Consider the following 24,978-nt stretch of genomic DNA (forward strand, 5'->3'; position numbering starts at 1 on the left):
TAAGCAAGTCTGGATGGCACCAGTAATGGAAGAGAGGAAGAAGCGGGGATGCCAAATCCCCATACCAGCTCTAACAGCAATCGAGCAAGTATCGTATTAGCAACAATCGAGCGAGAACGGATGGTACCGGCGATGGGAAATCTCAGTGCTGTCGCACCAAAAATCTGATGCGACCTCCATCTGCTTCGAATTTTGGCTGAAGGAAGAAAAGGGTCCTTTCTTGCCTTATCGAGGAGAAGAAATTTCTTGAGTCTTTGTCTCCCTTGCCTTGACCGGGCCATTTTGAATCTCAAAGATACCCAAGGCTTCTGAAGAAGGTGTGGTCCCTTCACCCTCATCCTGGCCTTGACCATGTCACCCCCTAAGGCTCAGTCACACTGGTAATGGGGACTTTGGGCACAATTGGAGGGTTAGGGATTTGAAAAGCTTAAAGGGTCTGCAAATAAAGGGAATGACCTCCCACCGTGCTTCTTATATGGGGGGCAAGCCTGGCGGCATTTAATCTATACAAATCTCCAAGAAAAACTACAAACGAGATAAGTCCCGCTCAATTCCCAAAGCAGTCTTCAGCCGTTGGATTTGCGTCGCCTCGTAAAGAGACCTTAATAAAGGCGCGCCTCGTGTACCGAAACGGTAGGAATGCGGCGTGGGTAAACTAAAAGAATGTCTCACAACCAGGAACGTGCCAGAAGCAAACGAAGAGGCTCCGGCATTGATGCAGGACAAGACTTGGCAAGCCATGACATAGGCCCAACGTCACCAAAACCCTCATCTCCGTCCGAGAAGCCGGACAGCAGGATTTTGAGGGGCTATTGTGGGGGGGTATAAAGCCGGGAAGCCCATATCAATGTCTGAGCTGGGCCCAAGGCCCGATCCAAGAAAGGCCCACCCCTTGGCCATGGGAAGGATCCTCCTTGGTCATGGGAAGGACCCTCCTTGGCCATAAATGTAGCCGAGGGAAAAAGGAGCAACTTGGTCCTGGTGATGACATTCTGGGTCATTTCGCCGAACAGGAAAAGTACTAAAACGACAAAGAACAAGGGAAAGGCTGCCATTACTGCAATTAAATACTCTGCACCTGACAAAGCCATGTTTTTCAGCTTTTACAACCACCCCTAACCACTTTGGGTATGGGCTGATGGGACAAGTATCAGTCCTATAAAGCTGAACCTACACGTGGACGTTCGTAAAAGGAAAAAAGCTAGTATAAAAGGAGGAAGAAGCAGTCCAGAAAGGGGACGGGGACCAGGTCCAAGAACTGGAGCCACCCAGGCCGTGCCGAGGAGAAAGTCTTCTTGGATAAGCTCAGTTCACCTCTGTGCGATCATCATGAACACCATGACTAACGACTGTCCGTTCACCAAGGCCAAGCATTTTATCCCACTCTCTACAAATTCATTGTATTGGACCGAAAAACGAGACCCTACAATAATAATAATAATTAGTAATACTTTACCATTAGTGCAAAATTTGATGAGGTGTAACTTCATGCTCTCCCACGTAAAGTTTCTTTATAATGAAATATTGATTTTACATTCTTGCTATGTAAGGTATGGAACAAACTCTCCCAAGACCAAGGAGTATTTTTGTGGCTCTTGGCACATATAGTGAGGGAGAAATGGATTCGGCAGAGATGAAAGCAACTGCTTCAAGTGAAGGAATGAAGGCCGTTCAATCAGCCATAAGGTTGTTTGTGATGATGATTTGTATTGGTTACACCATGGTTTGGATCATGATGCCCACAAACACATTTTATTTGAAATGGTTGCCTGCTATCCATTCAAAAACAGATTCAACATATTTCGGGACACAAGGTTTGTACTCATAATAAAAATTTAACCCTCTTTTATATCATTTGGTGGAAGTTTGTAAAGTTCATTCCTAAATTGAAAGCCAAAACATTATTACTATTGAGCTGATGTTGGTGGTTCAAATTTGTTACGAAAACAATCGAGGTGTAAAGATATTTTATTATTTAAACCAAATGGTTATTGATAAATTAATTATCATTTGTCCTAAAAGTTTGAACTTTAGAGACAAGGTTCGCATTCCAGACCACCTTTTTTCTTATGCTTTGAGATGATGAATTTAATTATTCAATCATTATCTACAAAATTATACTCCCTAACTACTACACAAGGTCGATCGGTAAATTAATTAGTTATGTTCTTAACTGGCCAAAGGGAGCACTTTTTTTTTCTCATTTTCTCAAGTTGTAACCAAGTTAATTTTTTCAGTCTCATATTTTTCCCTTTTCATTATATAGGTGCAAATATGCTTATTTTCACATTCCCCAGCCTATTGATAGCCACTTTGGCCTGCCTATACCTTCATTTGAGAAAGAAAAATGTTGATAACAACAATCAAAGGTACGGAAGTTTATTTATATAAGTTTATATTGTCATAAGATAATAAGAAAATGAATTTACCAAACAAAGAAATTAACGATCTTTTGTTTATAGCACGGTGGACAATTCTTGTTTGGCATCATGGAGAAGACCAGTACTAGTGAGAGGCCCTCTTGGAATTGTTTCTTGGATTGAACTATGCTTTTTGACCATGTTTATTGCACTCTTGATTTGGTCGGTCTTTTCTTACTTACGTGGTATGTTTGCCTATATCAACCAAGAGGCAGCACAAAAGAGAGAGCATGTGTAAGAGATCCTCTTCAAAGTTTACCATTTTTATCATGGATGCTAAGAGCATCCGCAGTGGGCTGGTCAAATGCTAAATGTAAAGGCTATTTGGCATTTAGGCCCAAAATATGCTCAGCAATTGGATGGCTAAACTGGTAAATGCCAAAACAAAATATTGTATTTTAATCCATTCAACCCCTCTCTCTTGCTACAGTACCGGGATTTTGCTCTCTCTCTCTCTCTCTCTCTCTCTCTCTCTCTCTCTCTCTCTCTCTCTCTCTCTCACCATAGCCTTCTTCTTTTATCAGATCAAAAGCAACAAATCAAAAGAACAAAATAGTAACAACAAAACAAAACTCTCATGAACCAAACCTCTCCGATCAAACGCCCAATCTGAATTCCTCTCATTTCCAATGGCCAACGTGTTGGTGGCAGCCGAGTGGCAACTTCTTGGCAACCGTTACTACCGATGTAATGGAGGCACATCAATCTCAGCCGCAACAAAGTCGCCTACACCCCATTCGGCGGTCTGGTCACTCTCAGCCGCGACGATTCCAAGATCGTCTAGCTCTACTCTGAGTCCGCACTCCGAAAGCTCCGGCCCTTCAACTCCATCGGCGTTTCTCTCTCCGACGTCGTTTGGAAGAACCCTGGCGATCGCTTGATCAGTCTGTCGTGGAGTGACAATCATACTTTGGTCTATATCGTTTAGAGGGAGGGATTGCTGAGATTTTATTACTAGCTTTTTTATCTTTGAATTTTTATGGTTGCTGGTTTTTTTTGTTTGGGGTTTATTGCTGAGATTTTATTGCGATGGTGGCAAAATTTTTCTGGCGTTATTTGTGGGTCCAGCATGCGGGTGGTGGTTGGGTTGCTGGCTAGTGGGTATGGCTGAATTGGTTATGGGTTTGATATGGATGGTGGCTAAATTTTATCTCTGCTCTTTCTTTCTTTGTGAGTATGGCTGAATTGGCATGGGAGAGAAAAAAAAAATGAAGGCTTTTTTTCAAGTTTCAGCAAGGCGTGTATTGTTGGGTGGCTGTTTTGGGTTTAGGTTGGTGGTGGGTGGATGAGAAAGAGAGAAAAACAGAGTGAGGGAGAACAGAGATGAAGAGAGAGAGATTTTTTTTTTATATTATTTTATTCTGTAATTTATATTATTTTAATATATTGTAGGCAAAAATAGAAGTTGGGATGTTGAGAGTCCATTTGGATACTACTGAAAACTGAAAAACACTATAGCAAAATAATTTTTAAATGTGTGAATAGTACCGTGAAACCCATTTTTAATAAAAAGTTACTGAAAAGTAAGGTTTGTGGGTTCTGTGAACAGTGCACGGAACCCACTGATGTAGCTGAAAATTGTTTGACAAGTCAAATATTGCGACTACTGTTCATGAACAGTGCATGAACAATAACAGTAAAATTTGTCCCTAAAACGCGTAAAAAAAAAAAAAAAAAAAAAAAAACGCCAGACGCAGACGCTTTCAGCTGAATCCAAACATACATTGAGTGTATTGTATAATTGATAAAGTAGTTTTTTGAGATGGTAAAATAGGATAGGATGGAATTTCCGGCTGTGGATGCTCTAAGTGATATCATACCAAAAACTAAAAAGCTAAACTCATTGCTTAAGCATCTTTAACAATTTAGAAGGTTTTAAGTGATAACCTAGTAATAATGACATCTTTTGTGATACTGTTAGTACCATATATGGTTCAAAACTTTCCTCTCCCTCTCCCACTATTTAACTAAAAAAAATTGTACCATTCATTAGGTATAGCACCATAAGTTTCCCAATTAAATTCAATCATGTGGCCTTAGAAACTACTCCTATACACAAGGAAATGCATTGGCCACTAGGCCAAGAAATCACATGGTTATGCCCCATTGACCAAAAGTGCATTGATTGAATTTAATTAAAGATCTCAAATACAGAACTGTGAGTATCTAATAAGTTTTTTTCTCCTTTTCTTCTTGTACTATTTGTGAACTAAGGAAAAGGCAAAGAAAGTGAATCCCAAAGTGATTAAAGGTAGCAATTTTGGCAGGTGGGAAGCAAAGTTGGAAAGTTCAGCGCTGATGCTAGGCCTTGTTGGGAATATCTGTTTAGCCTTTCTCTTCTTTCCGATATCTAGAGGATCCTCGGTTTTACAACTCACTGGCCTCACGTCTGAGGCAAGCGTCAAGTATCATATCAGGCTAGGCCATATCGTAATGACCCTATTTACTCATGGCCTAGGTTATATTCTCTTTTGGGCTGAGACACATCAAATTTCACAGGTGAATTATGGTATTCTTTATAAGTTTTTATTATAAGAGACTATGGAATTGTGAACTCTTGAAGGTGAAAGCATAAATGGTGCCTTACAAAAGTTCGTGCCTTTCTTGGGGCCTAAGCAATGGCATAATTCATTTGATCAAATTTTCACTTCATCTAAAGCTAAATATGATATAACTTGGAAACAAAATTCACAACTACCGACATGACAAGTTGTTATTAGTGAGTAGAAAGAATGATGTTAGTATAGACTTAGATGGAAACAAGTAAAAGCTTACCAATTCAATTATTGTGAAAAATATTGTAAAAATTATTGTGTTTGTAGCATCATTCAGCAAATCAACACGTAACTCTCTTAAAGGCACAAAAATTAATTTTGCTTTAAAATAAGTCATATATTCTATATACTATATAACTGATTGTGCTTGACCATAGATGCTAAAATGGAACAAGATCGGTATTTCAAATGTGGCTGGAGAAGTAGCTTTGCTGTCAGGATTAGTCATGTGGGCAACAACCTTCACACCCCTAAGGCGAAAGATTTTCGAGATCTTCTTCTATACTCATCATCTCTACATTATCTTTGTTGTCTTCTTTCTGCTTCATGTGGAATTCTCCTATTCTTGCATCATGCTACCGGGGTTATACCTCTTCTTAATTGATAGGTACTTGAGATTCTTACAATCCCAACAAAGGGTTCGCTTCGTTTCAGCCCGAGTTTTACCATGTCACGTTGTTGAGTTGAATTTCTCCAAGAGCCCAGGTGAAAATTTTCATTTTTGCAAGTCATAACTGATTTAATCTTATGCTCTTCTTTTTTCTTCTCTTTTTTTTGGTCCAACTTCAATTTAATCTCTAACAAAGTGGTTGGACTAGTTTCATGGATAGGAATTGTAATGGGACCTATACTGCTTATTATATATAGAAGAAACATTAAGATATGCAATTTTCTTGCCAGAGTTGAGCCATACTCCAACAAGCACTATGTTCATAAATGTGCCTAGCATTTCCAAGCTGCAATGGCACCCGTTTACCATCACCTCCAGCAGTAATATGGATCTTGACCACCTAAGTGTCGTAATCAAATGTAACGGTAGTCAGTCACAGAAATTATATCAGAAGTTGTCGTCCCCTTCACCTATGGACCGTATTGAGGTCTCCATTGAAGGACCCTATGGACCTCTTTCAACTCAATTTCTAAGGTGTTTGCATACATTTAAAGCTGTTCCTATATTTGGTTTGAAACATGTTTTATCTAAAAGACAGTTTCCATATAGTATTTAAAGCTGTGAAAATAAGATTGATGTACAATTGCTAAGACATTTTCCCTAGAAGATTCAAAACTCACTATAATGTGCTATGTGTTCAATAATTATCTCATTCATCCAATACATGCATCATCTCTCTCACAACATGTGGATCACACACAATATGGGACTCGCCTGTTTACAAAAGAGATGATGCATATGCTAAATGTGGTGCAGGCATGACATGCTAGTAATGGTGAGCGGAGGAAGCGGCATTACTCCCTTTATCTCAGTCATTCGTGAGCTCCTCTTTAGGTCCAACACAACAGGTGGCAAGACTCCACGGGTTCTTCTCATATGTGCTTTCAAGAAGTCATCGGATCTTACCATGCTAGACCTCTTCCTCCCACTTTCAGACACCAACCTTGACAGTTCTCGCTTGCAATTACAAACCGAAGCCTATGTAACAGGAGAGAAAGAACATGCAACACACAACCAAAAGCTCCTTCAAACCATTTGGTTCAAACCCAATTCGTTGGATGCACCAATTTCTGCAGTTTTAGGCACAAATAACTGGCTCTGGCTTGGCGCAATAATTTCTGCTTCTTTTATCATTTTCCTCCTACTCATTGGCATTGTCACACGTTGTTATATATACCCAATTGACCGTAACTCTGATAAGATATTCTCTTACACTTTGAGGTCTGCTCTAAACATGTTATTCATATGTGTGTCAATAGCTGTGACTGCCACTGCAGCTTTTCTTTGCAACAAAAAACAGAATGATAAGGAACTGAAGCAAATTCAGAACGTGGATATGCCAACACCAATGACCTCGCCAAGCTCATGGTTTCACAATGTTGATAAAGAATTGGACATCCTTTCCAGTCAGTCTTTTGTCCAAATCCAAACCACAAAGATCCACCTTGGTGAAAGGCCAAATCTGAAAAGTAAGCTATTTATCTTCAACAATGATCTTGAACATCATAAAAATCCTCACATACATAGCACTTCTCAAATGGATAGTTTTTATCCAAACTTTTGATGGAGTTATGTCACTTTCAAGCCATATTCTGGCATCGTTGCACGCTTGTGCACCTGGTTACCAACTTCCTATTTGCCTACAGCATCCTGAACAAATCATTAAATCCAATTCTGAAGAATTTGAGAACCAGCATCCTGAACAAATCATTAAATCCAATTCTGAAGAATTTGAGAACCAAATAATGTGCCACAGTATCTGATATCTGTGCATTTCCAATTCTTGCAGAAATGCTAATGGGGTGTGAAGGATCAAGCATTGGAGTTCTTGCTAGTGGCCCAAAAAGATTAAGACACAATGTCGCAGCAATCTGTTCATCTGGTTTGGCAAATAACCTACACTTCGACTCTATTAGCTTTAGCTGGTGAGCTTAAGAAAAGCTTTCATGGATTCAAACAAGCCACACTTGGAAAATGTTAGGCCTATAGAATATTTAGAACTTCTTCAGTTATAACCTACTAAAAGTAGTACTATGGATTATCGTTTCTTTTTTAAGATTTGTAATAATCTAAACGATCTTTTGAATACGATGTTAGAAAGATTGAAAGATCAAAGAAAAGCTTTCAGTATCATGTAGTGCAAATTCATCCAAAGAAACTTGTAGAGTGAAAATCAATCAAACTGATTCCATTGCAAAGAAGCAAAACAAAAATATATGTCATATGCTGAGAACATAACAAGTGCAAAAACGATTACATTAGAAGTGCTAATAGCCATGTACTTTTCTCCTCTAGATACTCCACACCCTTCAAAGTCATAAAACTCAACCATCTCCACTAGATTCAAGAAAAATTGCAAACTGAAAATAACAATCAATAATGTACATCACTTTGGAATCTATTCCAAATTATACAGTTGCAAGAAAGAGTTCTTGACAAGATTGACAACTGGGGCCAAAACAATGATTTTCTCATTCAAAGAGAAGAATTCTTGGAGCCTTAATATGATTTTGCAAAAATGGCCACTTCCTCTGCAGGATTACCAGTCATCAAGCACGTTTTATTTCCTTGAGGCTGTTCAAAGGGAAAGCATCTAAGGGTTGCCCCTGTCTCTTCTTTCACTTTTAACTCATCTTCGTCACTGTAAATTGATTGTAGCTTGATATTAAAATGAGTGATGCTACAATCACTAGAAATTTTACTACATAAACCTTACAAACTCATGTTTCAACTTTAAATACAAAGCAAAAGGATAATTTAATATTTATTTATTATGTTGTTCATGTGACCCCGATCACATTCATTGTTGCATTAGTTTTGAAGTCTTTTATGGTAAAAGTGATAATAGCTTTAGTATTTTCCTATTGGAATTACAATGTCATAGATCTAAGTTGTATGTTTCAACATATTTCACATACATGTCCTCTAAAGATTTAAAATAATTAAATATAACATACCTAGCTGACCAAGGACCCCTCGCCCATTTGCCCTGGGAGATCGCCACTTTAAGTTCATCATATGAGCTCACATCAACAATATTGCTGTAGAAGATATCATCTTTGTCAGTGGGTGCAAATGTCCATGTAATGTGTGTCAAATCACATGAAAGTAAAACTATAAAGCAAGCAAATGCTATCTAGGAATGTGCAAGATCCAAGCTATTCATAGTTGTAGGCATTATTATGTTCAAGTCCAGAAAGCACTTACCAGGCTACCAGAAACAGTCTTCTGAAGCCTTCCCATTGGTATAACATGGATTTGTCATAGCCAAGTTTTGATAATTTAATAATTACAATCGGAGAGGGGATTTGAACCCTAGACGTTTCCATTGGAAACACAAGGAGCTGCCAATTGAGCTACAAGGCTCTTGGCACGTATCATATCCATGTTATAACCATGTAACCACATAAACTTATATTAAGTTAAAATCCAGCAGAAATTCAACTTCTTTATTATGATGCTTAAAGCCATTTGAAAGAACATAAAATCTATTTATTTAAGCTTTTTAATTCGTGAGCACAGATATACTTTATAAGTCAATTACGCTGACGTATTTTCTGGAAGTGAAGATTATGTAATCAGGTTTCTAACACACCTATCCCCCACATACTTTTGTGCATAGGTACAAAACCCACAAATTTGCTGAAAGTAAGAACCGACTTATCAACTTGTTGAACAATGTTGTATGCAGACTGTCCATGCCCTATATTTTCATATTATTATTTTTTTTGTAATAAATGCCATATCAAGAGTATGCACCTGTCTCGAAATGAAGTTGCTTGATCCAGAAGAGCTGACTGGATCTCGTCCAATTTGTCTTTTACATAAGCTTCTAAACTTGAAGGTTCCATAGATATTCCAAACACTTTCCCTTGCTTTCCAGGAATATCTCTCCTAGATATGACCACACTTCCACTGGAAACATCCCGAGGACCAATCTCAATCCTTAGAGGGACTCCCTATAAAAATCAGGATCTTATTGAGGTACTTGATGGTAATACAATATCTTCGGGCAAACTCTTTTTCTTATTTTCTCTCATGTAAAAAGAAAAAAATAGGTCCAGTTCATGTTAGCAAGAATCAAGATCCAACTATATTATGCAAGCCATACAATGATGTAAGCATAAAAAGCAACAATGAATATTGGGTGAAAATGAATAAAGGCACCTAAAATACTAAAAGCAACAATCAAGACCCAATATATGAATGAGAACAGGTCCATATGGGATCATATCACAGATTGAATACTATGATGAAGTCCAAAACTATGTCCAAGTCTGTAGAAATTTGTGACAGGTAACAAAGGCCCATTCCATCAACTTCCACATGAAGCATGAATATGAACAGATGAAATAGTTAATAGCCGATGGTTTTTTCAACTTATGCTGATAGCTTACTACATAAGAAATTCATATTATTAAATCCTAGGGAAGAAGCAGCAAGCCAGCAACCAAAGAGTGGCATTTATGTTTGATGCCTAAGAGTAAGGACAAACCTTCATCTCCCAGAAATTGAATTTCCATCCTGGGGTTCTTTGGTCTGTGTCATCAAGTTTAACTTTGACCCCTGCAGTTTGCAGAACTTCTTTTACAGATGATGCAGCATTTAGAACTCCCACCCTGTCATCATCCTTCTTCCAAATAGGTATGATTACCACCTGGAAGCATGCAATGCACATTTTAAAAGATAAATTGTAAGAGCAAGAATGAACAGAAATAAAAATAACTTTTTAAAAAAAAGTTGAATTTAACTATCCATTCATTTTTCTGAGAAACAGGAACATTAAACCACAGAGTTAAATAGGTTGTCCGCTTGTGTAATATTTAGTCACTTTTCAAGAATGTGGCTGAGATAAAAACAAACGACCTATATCCTGTAATAACAGGATTCTAGCAGTAAAGACAGTTAAATTTTGACAACAAACAACCTCAGGAAGAGGGGGTTTGTTATAGCAGATTGGTACTGTTTATGTAGATCTGATGGGGAATCTGTTAGTCATTTGCTGCTGCATTGTTCTCTTGTTTCCGATTTGTGGTCGTTCATATTTTGTCTAGTTGGGGTTGATTAGATTATGCCAAATTCTGTTGCCGCCATGCCAGAATCTTGGGGTGGAGTGAGCGAAGTTTGAAGATTTGTAAAATTTTGGAGGGCAGCTCCGGCTTGTCTTATGTGGCGTATTTGGAGGGAACACAATCGATCATGTTTGAGGTAAAGGAGCTATCTCTGTCAAATCTCAAGTTTCTCTTTTTGAAGACTCTATTCGAATGGGTATCACAGTCTTTTACCCTTTCTAAATACTCTTTAGTGGAGTTCCTAGATCTATATGCCCATGTTGTTGATAGAAAGGCTTATATCTTTTAATTCCTTTTTTTTTCCTTTCTGCATTTTTCACCAATAGTATACTACCTGTATACATTTTTTAAAATTTTTAATGAAGTTCAATTACTTATCCAAAAATAGAGAAGGCAGTAAAGACAGCTATTAACTAAGATAGTAGATCTTTTTTTTTTTTTTAAGTAATAAGATTTATTGATATCAAAAAGGGGGACACCCTAGCACACAAAGAGTGTACAAGGGGTCTACAATTCAAGTACAAAAATTACAAGAATCAAGAAAATCGAGAAAGGAAGAGAATGATTGGTTTCACATAGCAGCCAACCAATCCAATAACATTCTAAAGAAAAATAACTTGAGGTCTAGTATGGATCTCTCATTATCTTCAAAACACCTACTATTTCATTCCCTCCAAAGACCCCACATTAAGCAATGGGAAACAATAAACCATATATGACCATTTTGAAGACGATTAAGCCTTACTCCAAATAAACCCAAAACCATAGACCACAAATCCATAGCAACCGGACAATGAAGAAAAAGATGATCAACCGATTCACCATTACACTTGCACATGTAACACCAATCCAATATCTTCATAAATTACTAACTAAGATAGTAGATATTTTTGTTTCTGTCAGAATTAATCCAACTTAAATGACTCATAAATAAAACTCATAAATAAAACTATATTTATTATTAAGTTAAATCAAACAGAATTACATCTGCTGATATTTCATTGTAAGAATTTTGTATGCTATTTTATCAAACACAGAAGCTTTCTAGGCTTATATCACAAGAACTACATTGAGTATCATTCCTAAACTTTAGGAATTCAACCGTTTAAAATATATCTCAACAAATGCAATATAATGATTATGAAAACACCAAAAGGCATCGCAATCTACCTGTATTGGTGCAACCCTTGGGGGAAGCATTAGGCCTGCATCATCTCCGTGGGTCATGATAATACCACCAACAAAACGGGTACTAATTGCCCATGATGTTTGCCATACATGTTGCCTTAGTCCATTTTCATCTGTGAACTACAGAAACACATTTTGTTCAGTTTCATTTCAGTTGACAGATCATAAAAATAGTTCAAGAAAGAAAATCAGTAATTAATGAATTTTTAGGAAGAACCATGTAAATTGAATTCTCTGAAACAAACACGGCAATAGTGAATAATAAAAACAGATCATCTACCTCATATATTTTAGAATGCAAGCAGTTTAGTGAGGGCAAACCATGCACAACTCACTATGACACTTGCACTAGACGGCTTATAATCAGAATTTCATTCATCAATACGCTAAGTTATATACTTATATTGCAACCCAAACAAAATAATAAAAAGTGATGAAAGTAGTGACCAAGAGAGAAGCCAAAATAATCTTGAAAATGCATCCCTATAACATGAATATTGAATGTTTACACACTAAGAGAATTGTTTTTTTATAAAAAGAACACTTGGTAAAGAAAAATTGTTCCAAATAAGTTCATTGTAATAAATAAAAAAGGTGTTGACTAATTTCTGCAGTAAAACAAATTTATTAATTAAAAACAAGACTCTTCACACACACCTACATGCAAGCCAAGCTTTCCTTGAGATTAAAGCAAGGGTTTAAGAATTATGGATGAATAGAGAAGTAGGGGAAGAGGGAGGAACATGAAAATAAGAGTCAAAAGTGGGAAAGTGCATTGTATAGATACACACACACACACATAAGTATGATAGGACAGCCCCATCAACATTGATGAGGCCACACCCATTCTCATATACATTGGTGAGATCACTTGCAGATTAAAACCGTTGAAATACATAAGTTTTCTAAATTTGGTTCAAAATACTGAGCCAAATGGCTTCATTTTCACTTGAATTTGAATAATAAAATGCATATAGAGATAACCGTGCATATAGAGATAATAATAAAATACCAATTTTTAATAGAAAGAAATAAAAATTATTTAAATTATTGTTTTTCATTGTATTATTCTAGCATAAGAACCCTTAACCTATTCAATATCTCAAAACTGTAATAAATTTTCATAAGTATAGGTGAAGCCCCATCAAGATTGATAGGGTATCAAAAAATCATAGTTTATACATACATAGCTACATGCATATATAAATAAACACACACACACACACACACACACACATATATATATATGTATATGTGTGTGTGTGTGTGAGCGCGTGCACATGCACGTGCATGCACATACATAAACTAGCCAAGAGAGAGAGAGAACATCTATTGACAGAAATTTGAAGAAAAAATAGAAGTTATTTGTAGTGTAAAGGCTATTGAGTTATTCCATAGTGAAGAAAAGTACCCGCAAGCAGGTGGAGAGAGTAGAGGAAAAAGTCAAGTTGGTTATAATAGTATAGAAATTTTTTAAATTATTAAACTACCATAACAACCTTACAAGAATTAAGTTTTTTTATCTAAAAGGTTAGTTGTTACTTGTTAAACAAGGTGATTTTAGGGATTTTATGAGAAAACAGCACACTGAAAACTACCTCACAGTTGACTTCATTAGTAGCATAGATTAAAAAAAGAAGCACAATCAACGAGATTCTCAGAATGCTGCAGTGTACATGTACATTTGAAAATTACTAATTAAGAATTACAGTAGTGTCAACCACCTGGGTTTCAAAAGCACGAGAGAAGTTCTGCCCAAGATTATGGCTGGTTCCAGCCTGTAATGCCTTCCGATCACCCATCATGGCTTCAATTGTATAGGTCATAGAAGCACCAGCAAATGTTTCCACTCTAGATTTTCGACCTACAATAACAGGTATTGCAGCTTGCTCATAAGCAAATTTTGTATAGACATTAATCATCTGCATTGCCTGCAGTTCACAAGCACCAAGCATTAAACGAAAACTATACTTTGATACAGCTATCAAAGAGTAGTCATTACGGAAAGAAGATGCAAACCTCTTTCTCTGCCTCTTCTGGAGTGGCATGAGCAGTATGTCCCTCCTGCCAAAGAAATTCGAGAGTCCTCACAAAGGGTTTTGTGCGATGTTCCCATCTTGTGACATTCACCCACTGAACCAAATAAATTGTACCGAATAAGAAACAATAGTATGTAATCCCCCCGCCCGCATTTCAATGTAACTGGAGGCACTTCAAATGAGATGACATAGCTCTACCTGGTTAACCATGAGTGGAAGATCACGGTAACTATGAATCCATTGAGTGAACATGTGATTAACCATGGTTTCACTTGTAGGTCGAACCTGCCAGAGCCTCAGGAAGTGCAACAATCAAAGCCAAATCTTAGGTCATAGTCTTTTAAGAACTTAAGAAGGCACATGCCTCAGTCAGCTTATGATTAAAATCATCATAGGAAAACAGTCGTATATGTCAAGAAAATATAGGCCAAATGCCAGGCAGTTGAAGAGTGTATGTACCACAAGTTTTTCTTCAAGTTCCTTTCCTCCTCCAATTGTCACAAGAGCTAATTCTGGACTGAAGCCCTCAACATGGCTAGCCTCTTTCTCTATAAATGAGTATGGTATAAACTGCAATAGAAAATGAGGATACAACTATCAAACAATTGAGGTTTTTGAGTATACATCACATTTATCAGGGTTTTACATAGAAAGAATTCACTGCTATCATTCAAAGAACTGTCAATTTCGAACGGTCAATTGCACAGGTATAGCCCCTTCCAATCGACTTTACCCATCTGTAACTATGAGGCGTCAATAACCTCATTCAAGTTACAAGCCAATAAAGGGAACCTCATTAAGGTCATTTCATAGCCAAAATCACTTCCTATACTAAAACAAAAGCTTGTAACTTTATCGCCCTTTTGCAAAAAAGAACTCAACACTGAATCACAGATAGCTCATTTTGCAAGACAACAGAGTGCAAAATCAAGGTGCATCTATGCCCCCTCAATAGAATATTTCGAAAGCAAAAACCATGAACTTTCTGATCAAATTGGTTAACTGAATTAAACTAAAAAAACAGAATTTATATATTCATATGCTTATCTTGAACAAATATATGAAGCTAAATATAAGAAAGTGAACACAATCAAGTAAATGTTGTTCTTTCAATTCTCTTTTAGGTTTCAAAGCTAACAATCATATATTAGAGCCAAAACACACCTGTGGAAAATACATGTTACTGTGACCTGTCTCCTTGAACCTAGCATTCAGATATTCCTGCAAAAACAAAACCCCCCAAAAATTTTCACTGTGAATCCAAAAATCAAAAGAAATAGTTTTCCTTGCTTTTTTTCTCGAGAAATGAAATTACATTAGAAAATAGAATCAACCTGAATCGCTTCCCAAATGGCATAACCGTAGGGGCGAATAACCATGGTGCCACGCACAGGACCATAGTCAGCGAGCTCGGCGTTGGCAATGACATCCAGGTACCAAGCGTTAAAGTCCTGAGACCGAGGCGTGATGACTCGGTCTCTGTCCGAGTTGACTCGGCTCTTCGCGTTGCTATCGACTCGTTGTTCCTCGCTCGCCGTCTCCGCAGCCGCAGTTCCCTGAGCCGACGAGAATCGAGCAGCTAACAGCGGCGGCGGCAGCAGCTGCTGAGACTGAAACCGGTGGCTCCGACTCCGCCGTAGAAACGCCGGAGATCTCCGCCGCAGAGAATTGGCGGTGGTGGTGGTGATGGGAGAGAAGAGAGAAGTAAGAGATGGGAGTCTCAAAGACACCACCATTTTTACTGTGTTGAGTGTGCAAGAAAAGAATGAGGGAGATGAGGTTTTGATATACCGTTTATTTGTTATCAGACTGTTTTGGTTTTGATAGGCCCAATTTTTATTTTGAGTTGGGGGCCCATCATCTTATGGAAGAAACGAAGCCCACACCTAGTTTCATCCAACAGACCATTCCCAATCCAAACTGAAATTTCAAGTACAAAGTCTATGTCACCAAAGTTCAACATGCAACAAACCCACTTAAATTTCAACCAAAAGAGAATGGAAAGAACAACAACTATTTGATAATGTTCACTTTGAAATATTTTCACTTCACACACCCAACGAGCTGGAAAACTAAAAGTATATTATATGTTGCCGCTTCATACGTTCTTTACAAAATACGATTTTTTTTTTTTTTTTTTTTTTTAAGAGTGTTCGTGTTTAAAATTCAACCGAACAAGTTTTTATAAGTGGGGGGACTCACCAAATTTTGTCTTAAAAACATGAAACTAGGGATCTATTTGGATACCACTTATTACTGAAAAAACTATAACAAAATAATTGGGATAAAGTTTAATTACAAAATTGGTTGTAACCTTAGACTACAAACTCACTTAATAAAATAAATATACTACATATTTTGAAAATCTAACCGTTGAATTGCATGTTCTTTACGCTCTTAATACACATGTCAATTTTTGTGTCAATCGGATATTATTTACTATATAATCTATAATCTTATATTTCATGCATAATTTTAAATTACAAAAGCTTGCAATTTAAAATTTTATTGATGACATAACTATTGATCTTTAATTTTCTTGAAATTTTGCAAACATAGAGAATGTAAGAAGAAGATGTAATCCAATGGTGGATTTATCAAAATTCATCTCCAATAAAAAGATATTGAGTGAGTTTGATAGCCTTATCAGTTTTGTAACTAAACTTTGTCCAAATAATTTTTAAATGTGTAAATAGTGACATGAGACTCATTTTTAATAAAAGTTTTGCTGAAAAGTGATTTGTGGGTTCCATAAACAGTGCACAGGACCCACTAACACGCAACGCTGGACGCTGGACGCGCTATCCAAACGGATATTAGATGTAATTTTTATCCACATTATCCTCAGAGTTCATTTTGATTTTTATCGACATTCTTGAGAATTCATTAGCTTCGGAATACATTCCTTTCAATTCTAATTAACAGTTATATTTATTTATTAGTGTATATATGGTACCACATCATTAGATATGATTCAAAGTTAAACATGCCTGCTGCTACTAGACGGTCTCTCTCAAAGATCCCCAGAGATATCTAACATCAACATTTGAGGTCCATATACTATTATATGCTTGCCCTCAAGATTCAAAAACATGTTAATACATTCTTGAACTAAAATGAAAAGTCCAGGACTAAAGCAAAAGATAGTCTACAATCTCTGAGTTAGTATGAATTGCCAACTCTCATAAGTCACAAATTAGATTAATCCAACTATGCTTCATTTTAAAATCATTCAGACATTCACCAACCAGCAATGAAATTCTGAACAAGGCAACATTCTATTACTTAACAAGCAGCTAAAAAACAAATTTCTGAACAAGGCAACAAAGAAGAAAAAACATTCTTTCTGGGGCTACAACCAGCAATGAAATTCTGAACAAGGCAACATTCTATTACTTAACAAGCCACAGCTAATACGAGTCTAGAATATGAAAGTCTGCATTTCAATCCATCCAAGAGAGAGAGGAAGGGAGAGAATTGTCATCACATGCTTGCCACAGATTGCATACAAGAGAACAAACATTTACACGAGAAATCAGTTCTTCGTCACTTCTGGAGTCTCCATCAACTTAAAATTGATGAAGTCGCAGTCCTTCCAGGGTGTAAAATGATTCAGTGATCTTGGGGTTTTGAAAGGAGGTGGAGAGGCAGGCATGCGTGACAACTCATGCTTCCAAGAAGACCCATCATCTTCAATCAGCAGCTCAGCCATCTCTTCCAATTCAAGGTACTTCAGGGGGCTTTCAGGCTGAACCAATAAAGGAGAGTGTAATTATTAAAGGATCCTTGAAGAAAAGGTTACGACAAACCAAACCAAAATATAAGAAATTTTTTCTAAGAGAGAAATGCCAACAAACCTTCAATTTACTCCGCACTGGTGGTGCAGCACATGGAGATGCTAAGCACTTGGAAAGATCTAAACAGAAAAAAAATATATCAATCAACAACCAAATTTCTAGGCAAAATTGCAAAGTTTAAGATATATACATGTTAACAAAGTTTGATTACCATTATCTAGTCCAACTGTCGTCAGAAATTCATCAATGTCCATAGCCTTAGTCTGTGCTTTGATGCATTCTTGATGATTGTGCAAAAATTGTTCCTCGGCAATAGGATGAAGTGCTTCCTGTGCCACCACACTAAACTTCTGGTTAAGATTCTTCTTTGATGCCCCATGCAGATGTGGCTTGCTAGAGTTAGAAATGTCAGAAAGCGCCTTCCTGGTACCAGTCTTCACCTTCTCTGAGGCTTTAGAGACGCTTTTCTTTTTGCTTGTATCATTTCTTATTTGTGAGGCACCAGATTCTTCACCAATGACAGCGAGATTCTTGGAAGTCTGCTTTTTTGGTGCATGATTTAGATCAGGCTTCCCTGAGTTCGACAAATCACCAAGTGGTCTCCTTCCGCCAAGACCTCCTTTCCCTTTCAGGACGTTAGTCTTACTCCCAACAGAAGAACCTGCAATTGATATCATGAGGTTAGACCGGCATGGCCCAAGAGATTAGTGGAGAGAAATGAGTAATTTAAAGCATTGTACAAAAAACTTTGATAATGTACCATTGTGGGGAATAAGAAAATTCTGATCTTGAATCAGACGACCAGAATGCATTGCCATTCTCGATTTTTCAGGCAAAATTCAAATCAACAGCCTGCAAAGCTTAGCAACCTATGAATGAGTAACCAAGCATATGAAATATAGAAGAAGTAGTAGATTTAACAGATTTTATTGTAATACAAACAGAGTTAAACCTAGGAAACAAAAATGAACGATCAAATAGCATCCAAAGCCCTCTACTAGCGGCATCCTAAGACTCCATCTTGTAAGATGGAGTCTAATCTTTGATTAGATGTATAGAAAATGCTATTCACTTGTTTTCTATTTTTAGCAAATAGAAGATCCCAACCCAACCCCGCCCAACCAATTTCCATCTCCGATCAAACAGCATGACATTAAAAACACCAAACCAAGAAGATTTGAAGTATTCTTGTTACCAATAGGCAAGAATTGAATTGCATTATTCTAACATTCTTAATGCACAGATCAATTACATAAAATAATACCACAAATTGTAGTTTCCCTAAAAGAATTATCTCCCCAAATCAAAAAGTAAAACAAGTCCCATCTCCTACATCACCAAGAACAAGACCCCTCTATCACGACACTGCGAAAGCCAGAAAGAAATTGTAAAAAAATAACAACATTGTGATACAGTAATTGTCTATTCAGTTGGATTAAACTATTCCCTCTTTCAGTTCTTTTTAAATTTTCTTGGGTGCAAGGGGAGTGCCCTAAACAAAGAAAGAATCAAACGCTTCAAATTTATAATTATCTTTCTTTTCTTCTTCAAGTTTTCTTGACAACCAAACAGAGCATGGTTATAATTTCTTGTTTTCTCCAATATTCAATTTCAGAAAAATGAAAGCATAAAAATATTCCGAAGAAGAAAATACACGAAACCCTAATAATCATAACACACAAAAGAAAGCCCTTTCTCAAATAATAAAAAGATAAATCTTCTAATTTTCATGCGTAAGCCCTAAGATCCTTCAGAAAATAAAAAACCCTAATAGGGAATTCCCAAAAACACTTTTCCCTTTTGTTTGGTTGTTGAGAAAATGGCACTTCGGTCTCTGATTTGATTCTTATCTAGACTTGATCGACTGGAAACATTCAAGTTCTTGAACCCTAAGTAATGAAACCCTACATTAAATATTTAATTTCTTTAACTAACTCACATTTTCTCGGCAACCAAACACCTTTTACCTTCTACTTTTTATTTGATATTCTTTAAAAATTTATCTACTTTTCAATCAGATCAGAAAAAAAAAATAAATAAATAAAACTAAGAAGGAGAACTCACAGATGGGTTTCAAGGAGGAGATCTTTCTCTATTGTTTTAAGATTTTCTAGGGACTTTCTCGTCGATTTTCTTGCGTTTTCTCTGCGAATTTTCTGTTTCTTCTTGTAGGCAAATTTTGAAAATGGGTCTCTCAATTAGGTTGGTGCTATATATATTGAGGACTCCTTGGGTTCTAACGGTAACATTTTGCGCTGTTACAATATTGCCCCTCACTGAGATAGTTACCGATATAAGGTAGGTACCACCAATACCATTCCGAATTTTTAAATTTTTTTGCTATCTGAATATATGAAAATTCCCAGTGGTTTTTTTTTTTTTTTATCAAATTAATTCTATTGTGGCCAAAATACCACCTACATTTTTATACTTCTAATCCACACTTTTATTAGTTCAAATTTTTGCATTCTTCTAGTTCCAATTTTTTTCATACATTTCCATAAGTACATATTCCTTTTTGTCTTCTTTTTTAAAGGTAGTACAAATTCTTATTTACTGGCTTTATTCAATTATGCTTTTATAACAAAATTCAGTCATTTTTAAAAAAATTGAACTCAATTAAACAGCCTGTTGTTTATATTTCATCCCATGTATTTGTAATTTTTTTTTTTTTTAATGAACAAAAAAAGGTCTCACTTGTGTGATTATTAACTCAACCCACTTAAAGCTGCTATTAATGGTGTGGGGTATCCCTGGGCAAGTTAGCGCTATTCACGTCGTGACACAACATTTTTGCGAAGCACACGACTCGAACCCTGCAACTTCTAGACTTGCAAGTGTGACCAAGTTCAGGATTCCTACCAATGCGTCATGTCCCCAGAGGGCCATGTATTGGTAATATATAAATAAATGATGAATATAACACAATAACAAGTCTAAATTTTAGAATTAAATGAGAAATTATCTGTTTTATAGATCAAATTAGAATTTCACACTTTTGATTGAGTTTTGTACATTTGGAATTAAATGAGAAATGAATTTTTTAAAGCTGATTAAAGATCAAATTGATACAACTTTTGGTTGAGGGAAGAAATTACCAAATCAAATGTACGAGTAATCTAAATGACAAACAATTTAGTTGGGCCTCTTTTTATTTAAATATAGCTTTATTGCTTATTTTGATGTCTTGGATTTTTTAAAAAGAGAAGGCCCCACTGTGACCAAATATTAAAGCCCATCAGGGTCAGAAGCCTTGAAGGGCTTTGAAGACTTCTAAAACTAAAGAAAATGAAGTTAACGCCAAGCAGATGCGACTGTGATGGTCCGGCCCATCCAACCAATGCAAACGCCACCGTTTTGATCTGTAACCGTGAACCCGTGTTGACTCGGTTCACTGCACTGAGTTTAGCTTTCAAAGTTTCGGACACGTTTTGACTCAGTGGTTTCAACTCGAACCCAGCCATTCCTATCCGGGCCCGCCACTTCCCAAAAACCTCGCATCTTTCCACACGATCCCTCCCTTCACAAGCAATCGAGTTCGCTAACTTCCGACTCAGTCCCACCTCGATCTTAACTCGCTCCGAGTTATCCCTGCTCATCGTTGCTTCGAACGAGTCAAACAGGGCACCGTAATACGAGCAAGCCTCCGTCACCCGCGCCATAAACGGCGCCGTATTTGTGTTCATCTCCCGTTCTACCAAAATCACCACGCGCGGCCCCAGCCCCTTCACGCGCCTGGCAACTCCTCGCGAGAATTGTTCGTCGAAACGCTCTCGTCAGCCATTCTGTACAACTTGAAAGCGAAATTCACCACCAGCGACTCGTCCGGTTCGCATCCCAGCGACTCGCGAGTCAAATCGCCGAGTTTGAAAATCGTTACTGTTTTTTTTTTTTTAGATAAGAGAATCGTTACTGTTTATATTTCATCCCATGCATTCGTAATATATAAATACTCCTTGCTACGCACTACGCAGCTTTCAACCATTCAGAGTGGAGCATGTATTCCGGGGAGGGAATAAATGTGCCTACGTGCTTGCAAAAAGGGGTTGTTCTATGTTGAAGGATATTCCGTTTAACCAAAAAAAAAAAAAAATATATATATATATATATATATATATATATATATATATATATATAGTATACACTCTAACTAGAGTAGGAAAATTAAGATAAAATTTTTATTTGAAAAAGTATTAAATTATATACCAAAAAAAAATGTCACACATAAAGTTAGAGTAACTATTTAGCATATGAATATTTATTTTACTATAATAGTTTCTTAATACTTATTTGCTAAAGTCAATATTTGCTTACTAAAAATTTCTAAGAATGATAACAAATAGCATTATCTTCCAATAATAAGTAGTTGAGTTTTGCTAAGACATTGTCACAATATTTAATTTTTCATAATAAATGATATCATATACTATAATTGAAGTTTTTCATCAAATACCTTTAACTACACGCAATGAAATTTTTTTTCATTTGTACCTTCTTCTTTGTCATTCTATATGAGTTTAGGTGTAATGTTTAGCTTATTTAGTTTTTAATAAACACCTATTTTAGGCAAGAAAATAAAAAAGATAACAAAAAACATGTGTCATGGAATTTCCCATTAGATAAATTATAACTTTTAAAGATTTAAACTTAAAAAATAAATGTTCTTTAGATAATAAATAAAACACCTTATATCATCATTCAAACTTTCAAAGTATTACCACTATCTAAAACTCAAAATACGTAAAGAAAATTTTTGGATTGTTAAATTTTAGTTGAAGTATTTTAGACATTACACAATATAATATTTTAAGAATCATATGCTATTAGAATTTAACTAAGAGAATAACAATATAACATATTTACTCTCTTCCAAAATATTACGAGGAAAGTTGCTTGATTTTAAAGTTTAAGGTGGAATTTTGAATTACCCCAAACATAAAGGATGAAAAGTGTTTGTAATGACCCAATTTGAGTTCTAAGCCCAAGAGACAAAAAGATCTTGACTCAAAGAGCCCAAAACAATAAATTTTTAAAGAGTGAGTCAGAAAACTAGGTTCTAATGAATTGGTCAACAATTATAGTAGGTCTAGATGACCTGAAAGTAAAGATAAACAGGTTTTATCCAAAGAAAATCGTCATTAGCACAATCTGAGGAGATGTGTTCTTATATATAAATATATATATATATATATATATATATATATATTTTTAATTTGATTACAAGTTTAATTCTTCTTGTTATAGTGTTTTTCCCTTAATTTCTCGATCCCCCTTCCTCAGGATATTCTTTCTCTTTTATACTGTCTTCCTTCTTTCATCTCCATCCTCCACGTATAGATCAGGTTTGTGGCACTGATCCTTGTCCTATTAGTACCTTCTTGAAGTCTTTGGGAGTAGCTGTAAGGCTGAAAATTACTATTCAGGTATCACTTTCATATTAATGCGGTCAGAGAGTTAACTACAAAGCATTCAATGCAGTGGTAGTAGTTTTCTCTTAGATATTTCATAGTTCCCCTTTGTCCTGAGCTTTCATGATGTGTATTCTTATCAATAAAATCTCTCGGAACATTGCTCTGGATGGCAAACCACACCCTCTGATCTCTGCTTTGCTTAGTCGAGAAGGCATCCCTCCTCGAACCACCTTCCTAGACCCTCATGACCAAACCTCATTTCTTCATTCATTGATGCAAACTTCCATGACAGCGTTTACCCGTCCTCGGACTACTAGATGTCTTGGGATTGGGCCCCCGACCCAACATATATATAGATATATATTACTAGACCTATCATACCTCCAGTGTTTTTATCCCAAGTATTTAATTATTATTTTTTGTGTGTAATACTATGTGTTTTTACTTAAAAATGTTGTGTAAAGATAAAAATATAATAAAAAATACATAAAGTCAACCCAAGAAAATTGTACATGAATTTTGGCTCAACAAAGTTGAGTAAACCAAAAAAGAAAAAGAAAAATTTCTAAAAATACAACATAATGGGACAACATTTTCGTAATACCTTTATAATTTTTTTTTTTTTTTTTTTACTCATAAAGAAATAACACTTTAGTAGTTGTGAAAATATTATAATGACAACAAAATGTTTGCAATATTTTCACAACAAATCATAATGTAGTAAGTTATTACGAGTTGTTATTGGTTGGTAAAAAAATAATTTCATTGATAAGTTTAAATTACTATCTATAATTTATTATAAAAGTGTTGTGAAAAATGTCATAAATATCGCACTTTTTTTCACAAAACCTTTACTTTTAGTTGTGGTTGGTTCTAGTATGATATTTTATTATTTTATTTTAGCCTATAAGGAATTAACACCTAAACAATTGTGAAAATATTGTGGCAATTTATTGTGTTAATATTTTTTTAGGGTAACAGCTCATACGTAGATTAAAAAAATAAAAAATAAAAAGCATATTCAATAGGCGATATTTCAGAAAAAAAAAAAAAAAAAAAAAAAAAAAAAAAAAAAAAAAAAGGCCAATGAAACAGTTTTGATTGAATAAACCAAAACTATAATAGCTTTGGTACTGAAGCTTTGCACATTGACTCTTTTTATATATAGCCATGATCAATATAACACAATAGCAAGTTTGAATTTAGAATTAAATGAGAAATTAATTGTTTTATTTTATATGTCAAATTAGAATTTCAATACTTTTGATTTAATTTGATACTTTTGGAGTTAAATGAGAAATGCATTTTAAAAGTTGATTAAAGATAAAATTGATACGACTAATGGTTGAGGGACGAAATTAACAAAATCAAATGTATAAGAACAAAATTGAAATTATTCTAGTAATCTAAATTCTAAGGACAAACAATTTTAGTTGGGCCTCTTTTTATTTATAAATAGCTTTATGTCTTTTTTTAATGTCTTGGATTTTTTATAAAGAGAAGGCCCCACTGTGACCTAAGATTAAGGCCCATCAGGGTCAGGAGCCTTGAAGAGCTTTGAAGACCACAAGGCTTCTTTTACTTCATGCTCCAAGCACTTAGGATGAGCTGTGAAGACTTTTAAAACTAAAGAAATTTTCTCTAAAATGGGTAAAAACTAAAAAGAATCAGAAGCATTTTGCAGTGTCTCTTATGGTCCACATATAATGTGGGGAACAGCATACACATTCCATCACTAAATTCTTGAGCAACCAATGCCATTTTTTCCCTATATTTCTTTCTCTCTCTCTCTTTTTCTTTTTCTTTTTTTCTTTTTTTTCAGATGA

At 35.8% G+C, this 24,978-nt stretch overlaps 4 protein-coding genes across 5 annotated transcripts; 1 reads left to right on the forward strand and 3 right to left on the reverse strand.

The window, feature by feature from the left end:
• The first annotated feature begins 1,552 nt into the window (after positions 1-1,552).
• Positions 1,553-7,748, forward strand: LOC126700743 (ferric reduction oxidase 2-like). The gene is made up of 6 exons (XM_050398934.1): positions 1,553-1,723; positions 4,635-4,919; positions 5,353-5,680; positions 5,876-6,119; positions 6,402-7,114; positions 7,435-7,748. Exons 1-6 carry the CDS (start codon positions 1,553-1,555, stop codon positions 7,572-7,574), a joined length of 1,881 nt encoding a protein of 626 aa, XP_050254891.1. The 3' UTR covers positions 7,575-7,748.
• A 64-nt stretch (positions 7,749-7,812) lies between these two features.
• LOC126698187 (proline--tRNA ligase, chloroplastic/mitochondrial) lies at positions 7,813-15,714 on the reverse strand. The gene is made up of 11 exons (XM_050395233.1): positions 15,279-15,714; positions 15,109-15,165; positions 14,404-14,514; positions 14,143-14,229; positions 13,925-14,038; positions 13,630-13,836; positions 11,888-12,025; positions 10,141-10,302; positions 9,405-9,604; positions 8,603-8,686; positions 7,813-8,286 (listed from the first exon to the last, which is right to left on the reverse strand). The coding sequence occupies exons 1-11, from the start codon at positions 15,678-15,680 to the stop codon at positions 8,145-8,147; spliced, it is 1,704 nt and encodes a 567-aa protein (XP_050251190.1). The 5' UTR covers positions 15,681-15,714; the 3' UTR covers positions 7,813-8,144.
• Positions 15,715-17,309: 1,595 nt separating this feature from the next.
• On the reverse strand, positions 17,310-19,969 carry LOC126699659 (protein PATRONUS 1-like). 2 transcript variants are annotated; one of them, XM_050397610.1, is made up of 5 exons: positions 19,806-19,969; positions 18,502-18,593; positions 17,953-18,402; positions 17,802-17,860; positions 17,310-17,692 (listed from the first exon to the last, which is right to left on the reverse strand). In XM_050397610.1, the coding sequence occupies exons 2-5, from the start codon at positions 18,557-18,559 to the stop codon at positions 17,480-17,482; spliced, it is 780 nt and encodes a 259-aa protein (XP_050253567.1). In that variant the 5' UTR covers positions 18,560-18,593; positions 19,806-19,969; the 3' UTR covers positions 17,310-17,479. The 2 variants fall into 2 exon arrangements, with proteins under 2 accessions (XP_050253567.1, XP_050253566.1); XM_050397609.1 differs by having other exon boundaries at positions 17,932-18,402.
• An 867-nt stretch (positions 19,970-20,836) lies between these two features.
• On the reverse strand, positions 20,837-21,607 carry LOC126699374 (scarecrow-like protein 8). Its single transcript, XM_050397133.1, has one exon. It carries the CDS (start codon positions 21,425-21,427, stop codon positions 20,909-20,911), a length of 519 nt encoding a protein of 172 aa, XP_050253090.1. The 5' UTR covers positions 21,428-21,607; the 3' UTR covers positions 20,837-20,908.
• Positions 21,608-24,978: the final 3,371 nt, after the last annotated feature.

The sequence above is a fragment of the Quercus robur genome, chromosome 9 (genome assembly GCF_932294415.1).
Source record: "Quercus robur chromosome 9, dhQueRobu3.1, whole genome shotgun sequence".
Lineage (NCBI taxonomy): Eukaryota > Viridiplantae > Streptophyta > Magnoliopsida > Fagales > Fagaceae > Quercus > Quercus robur.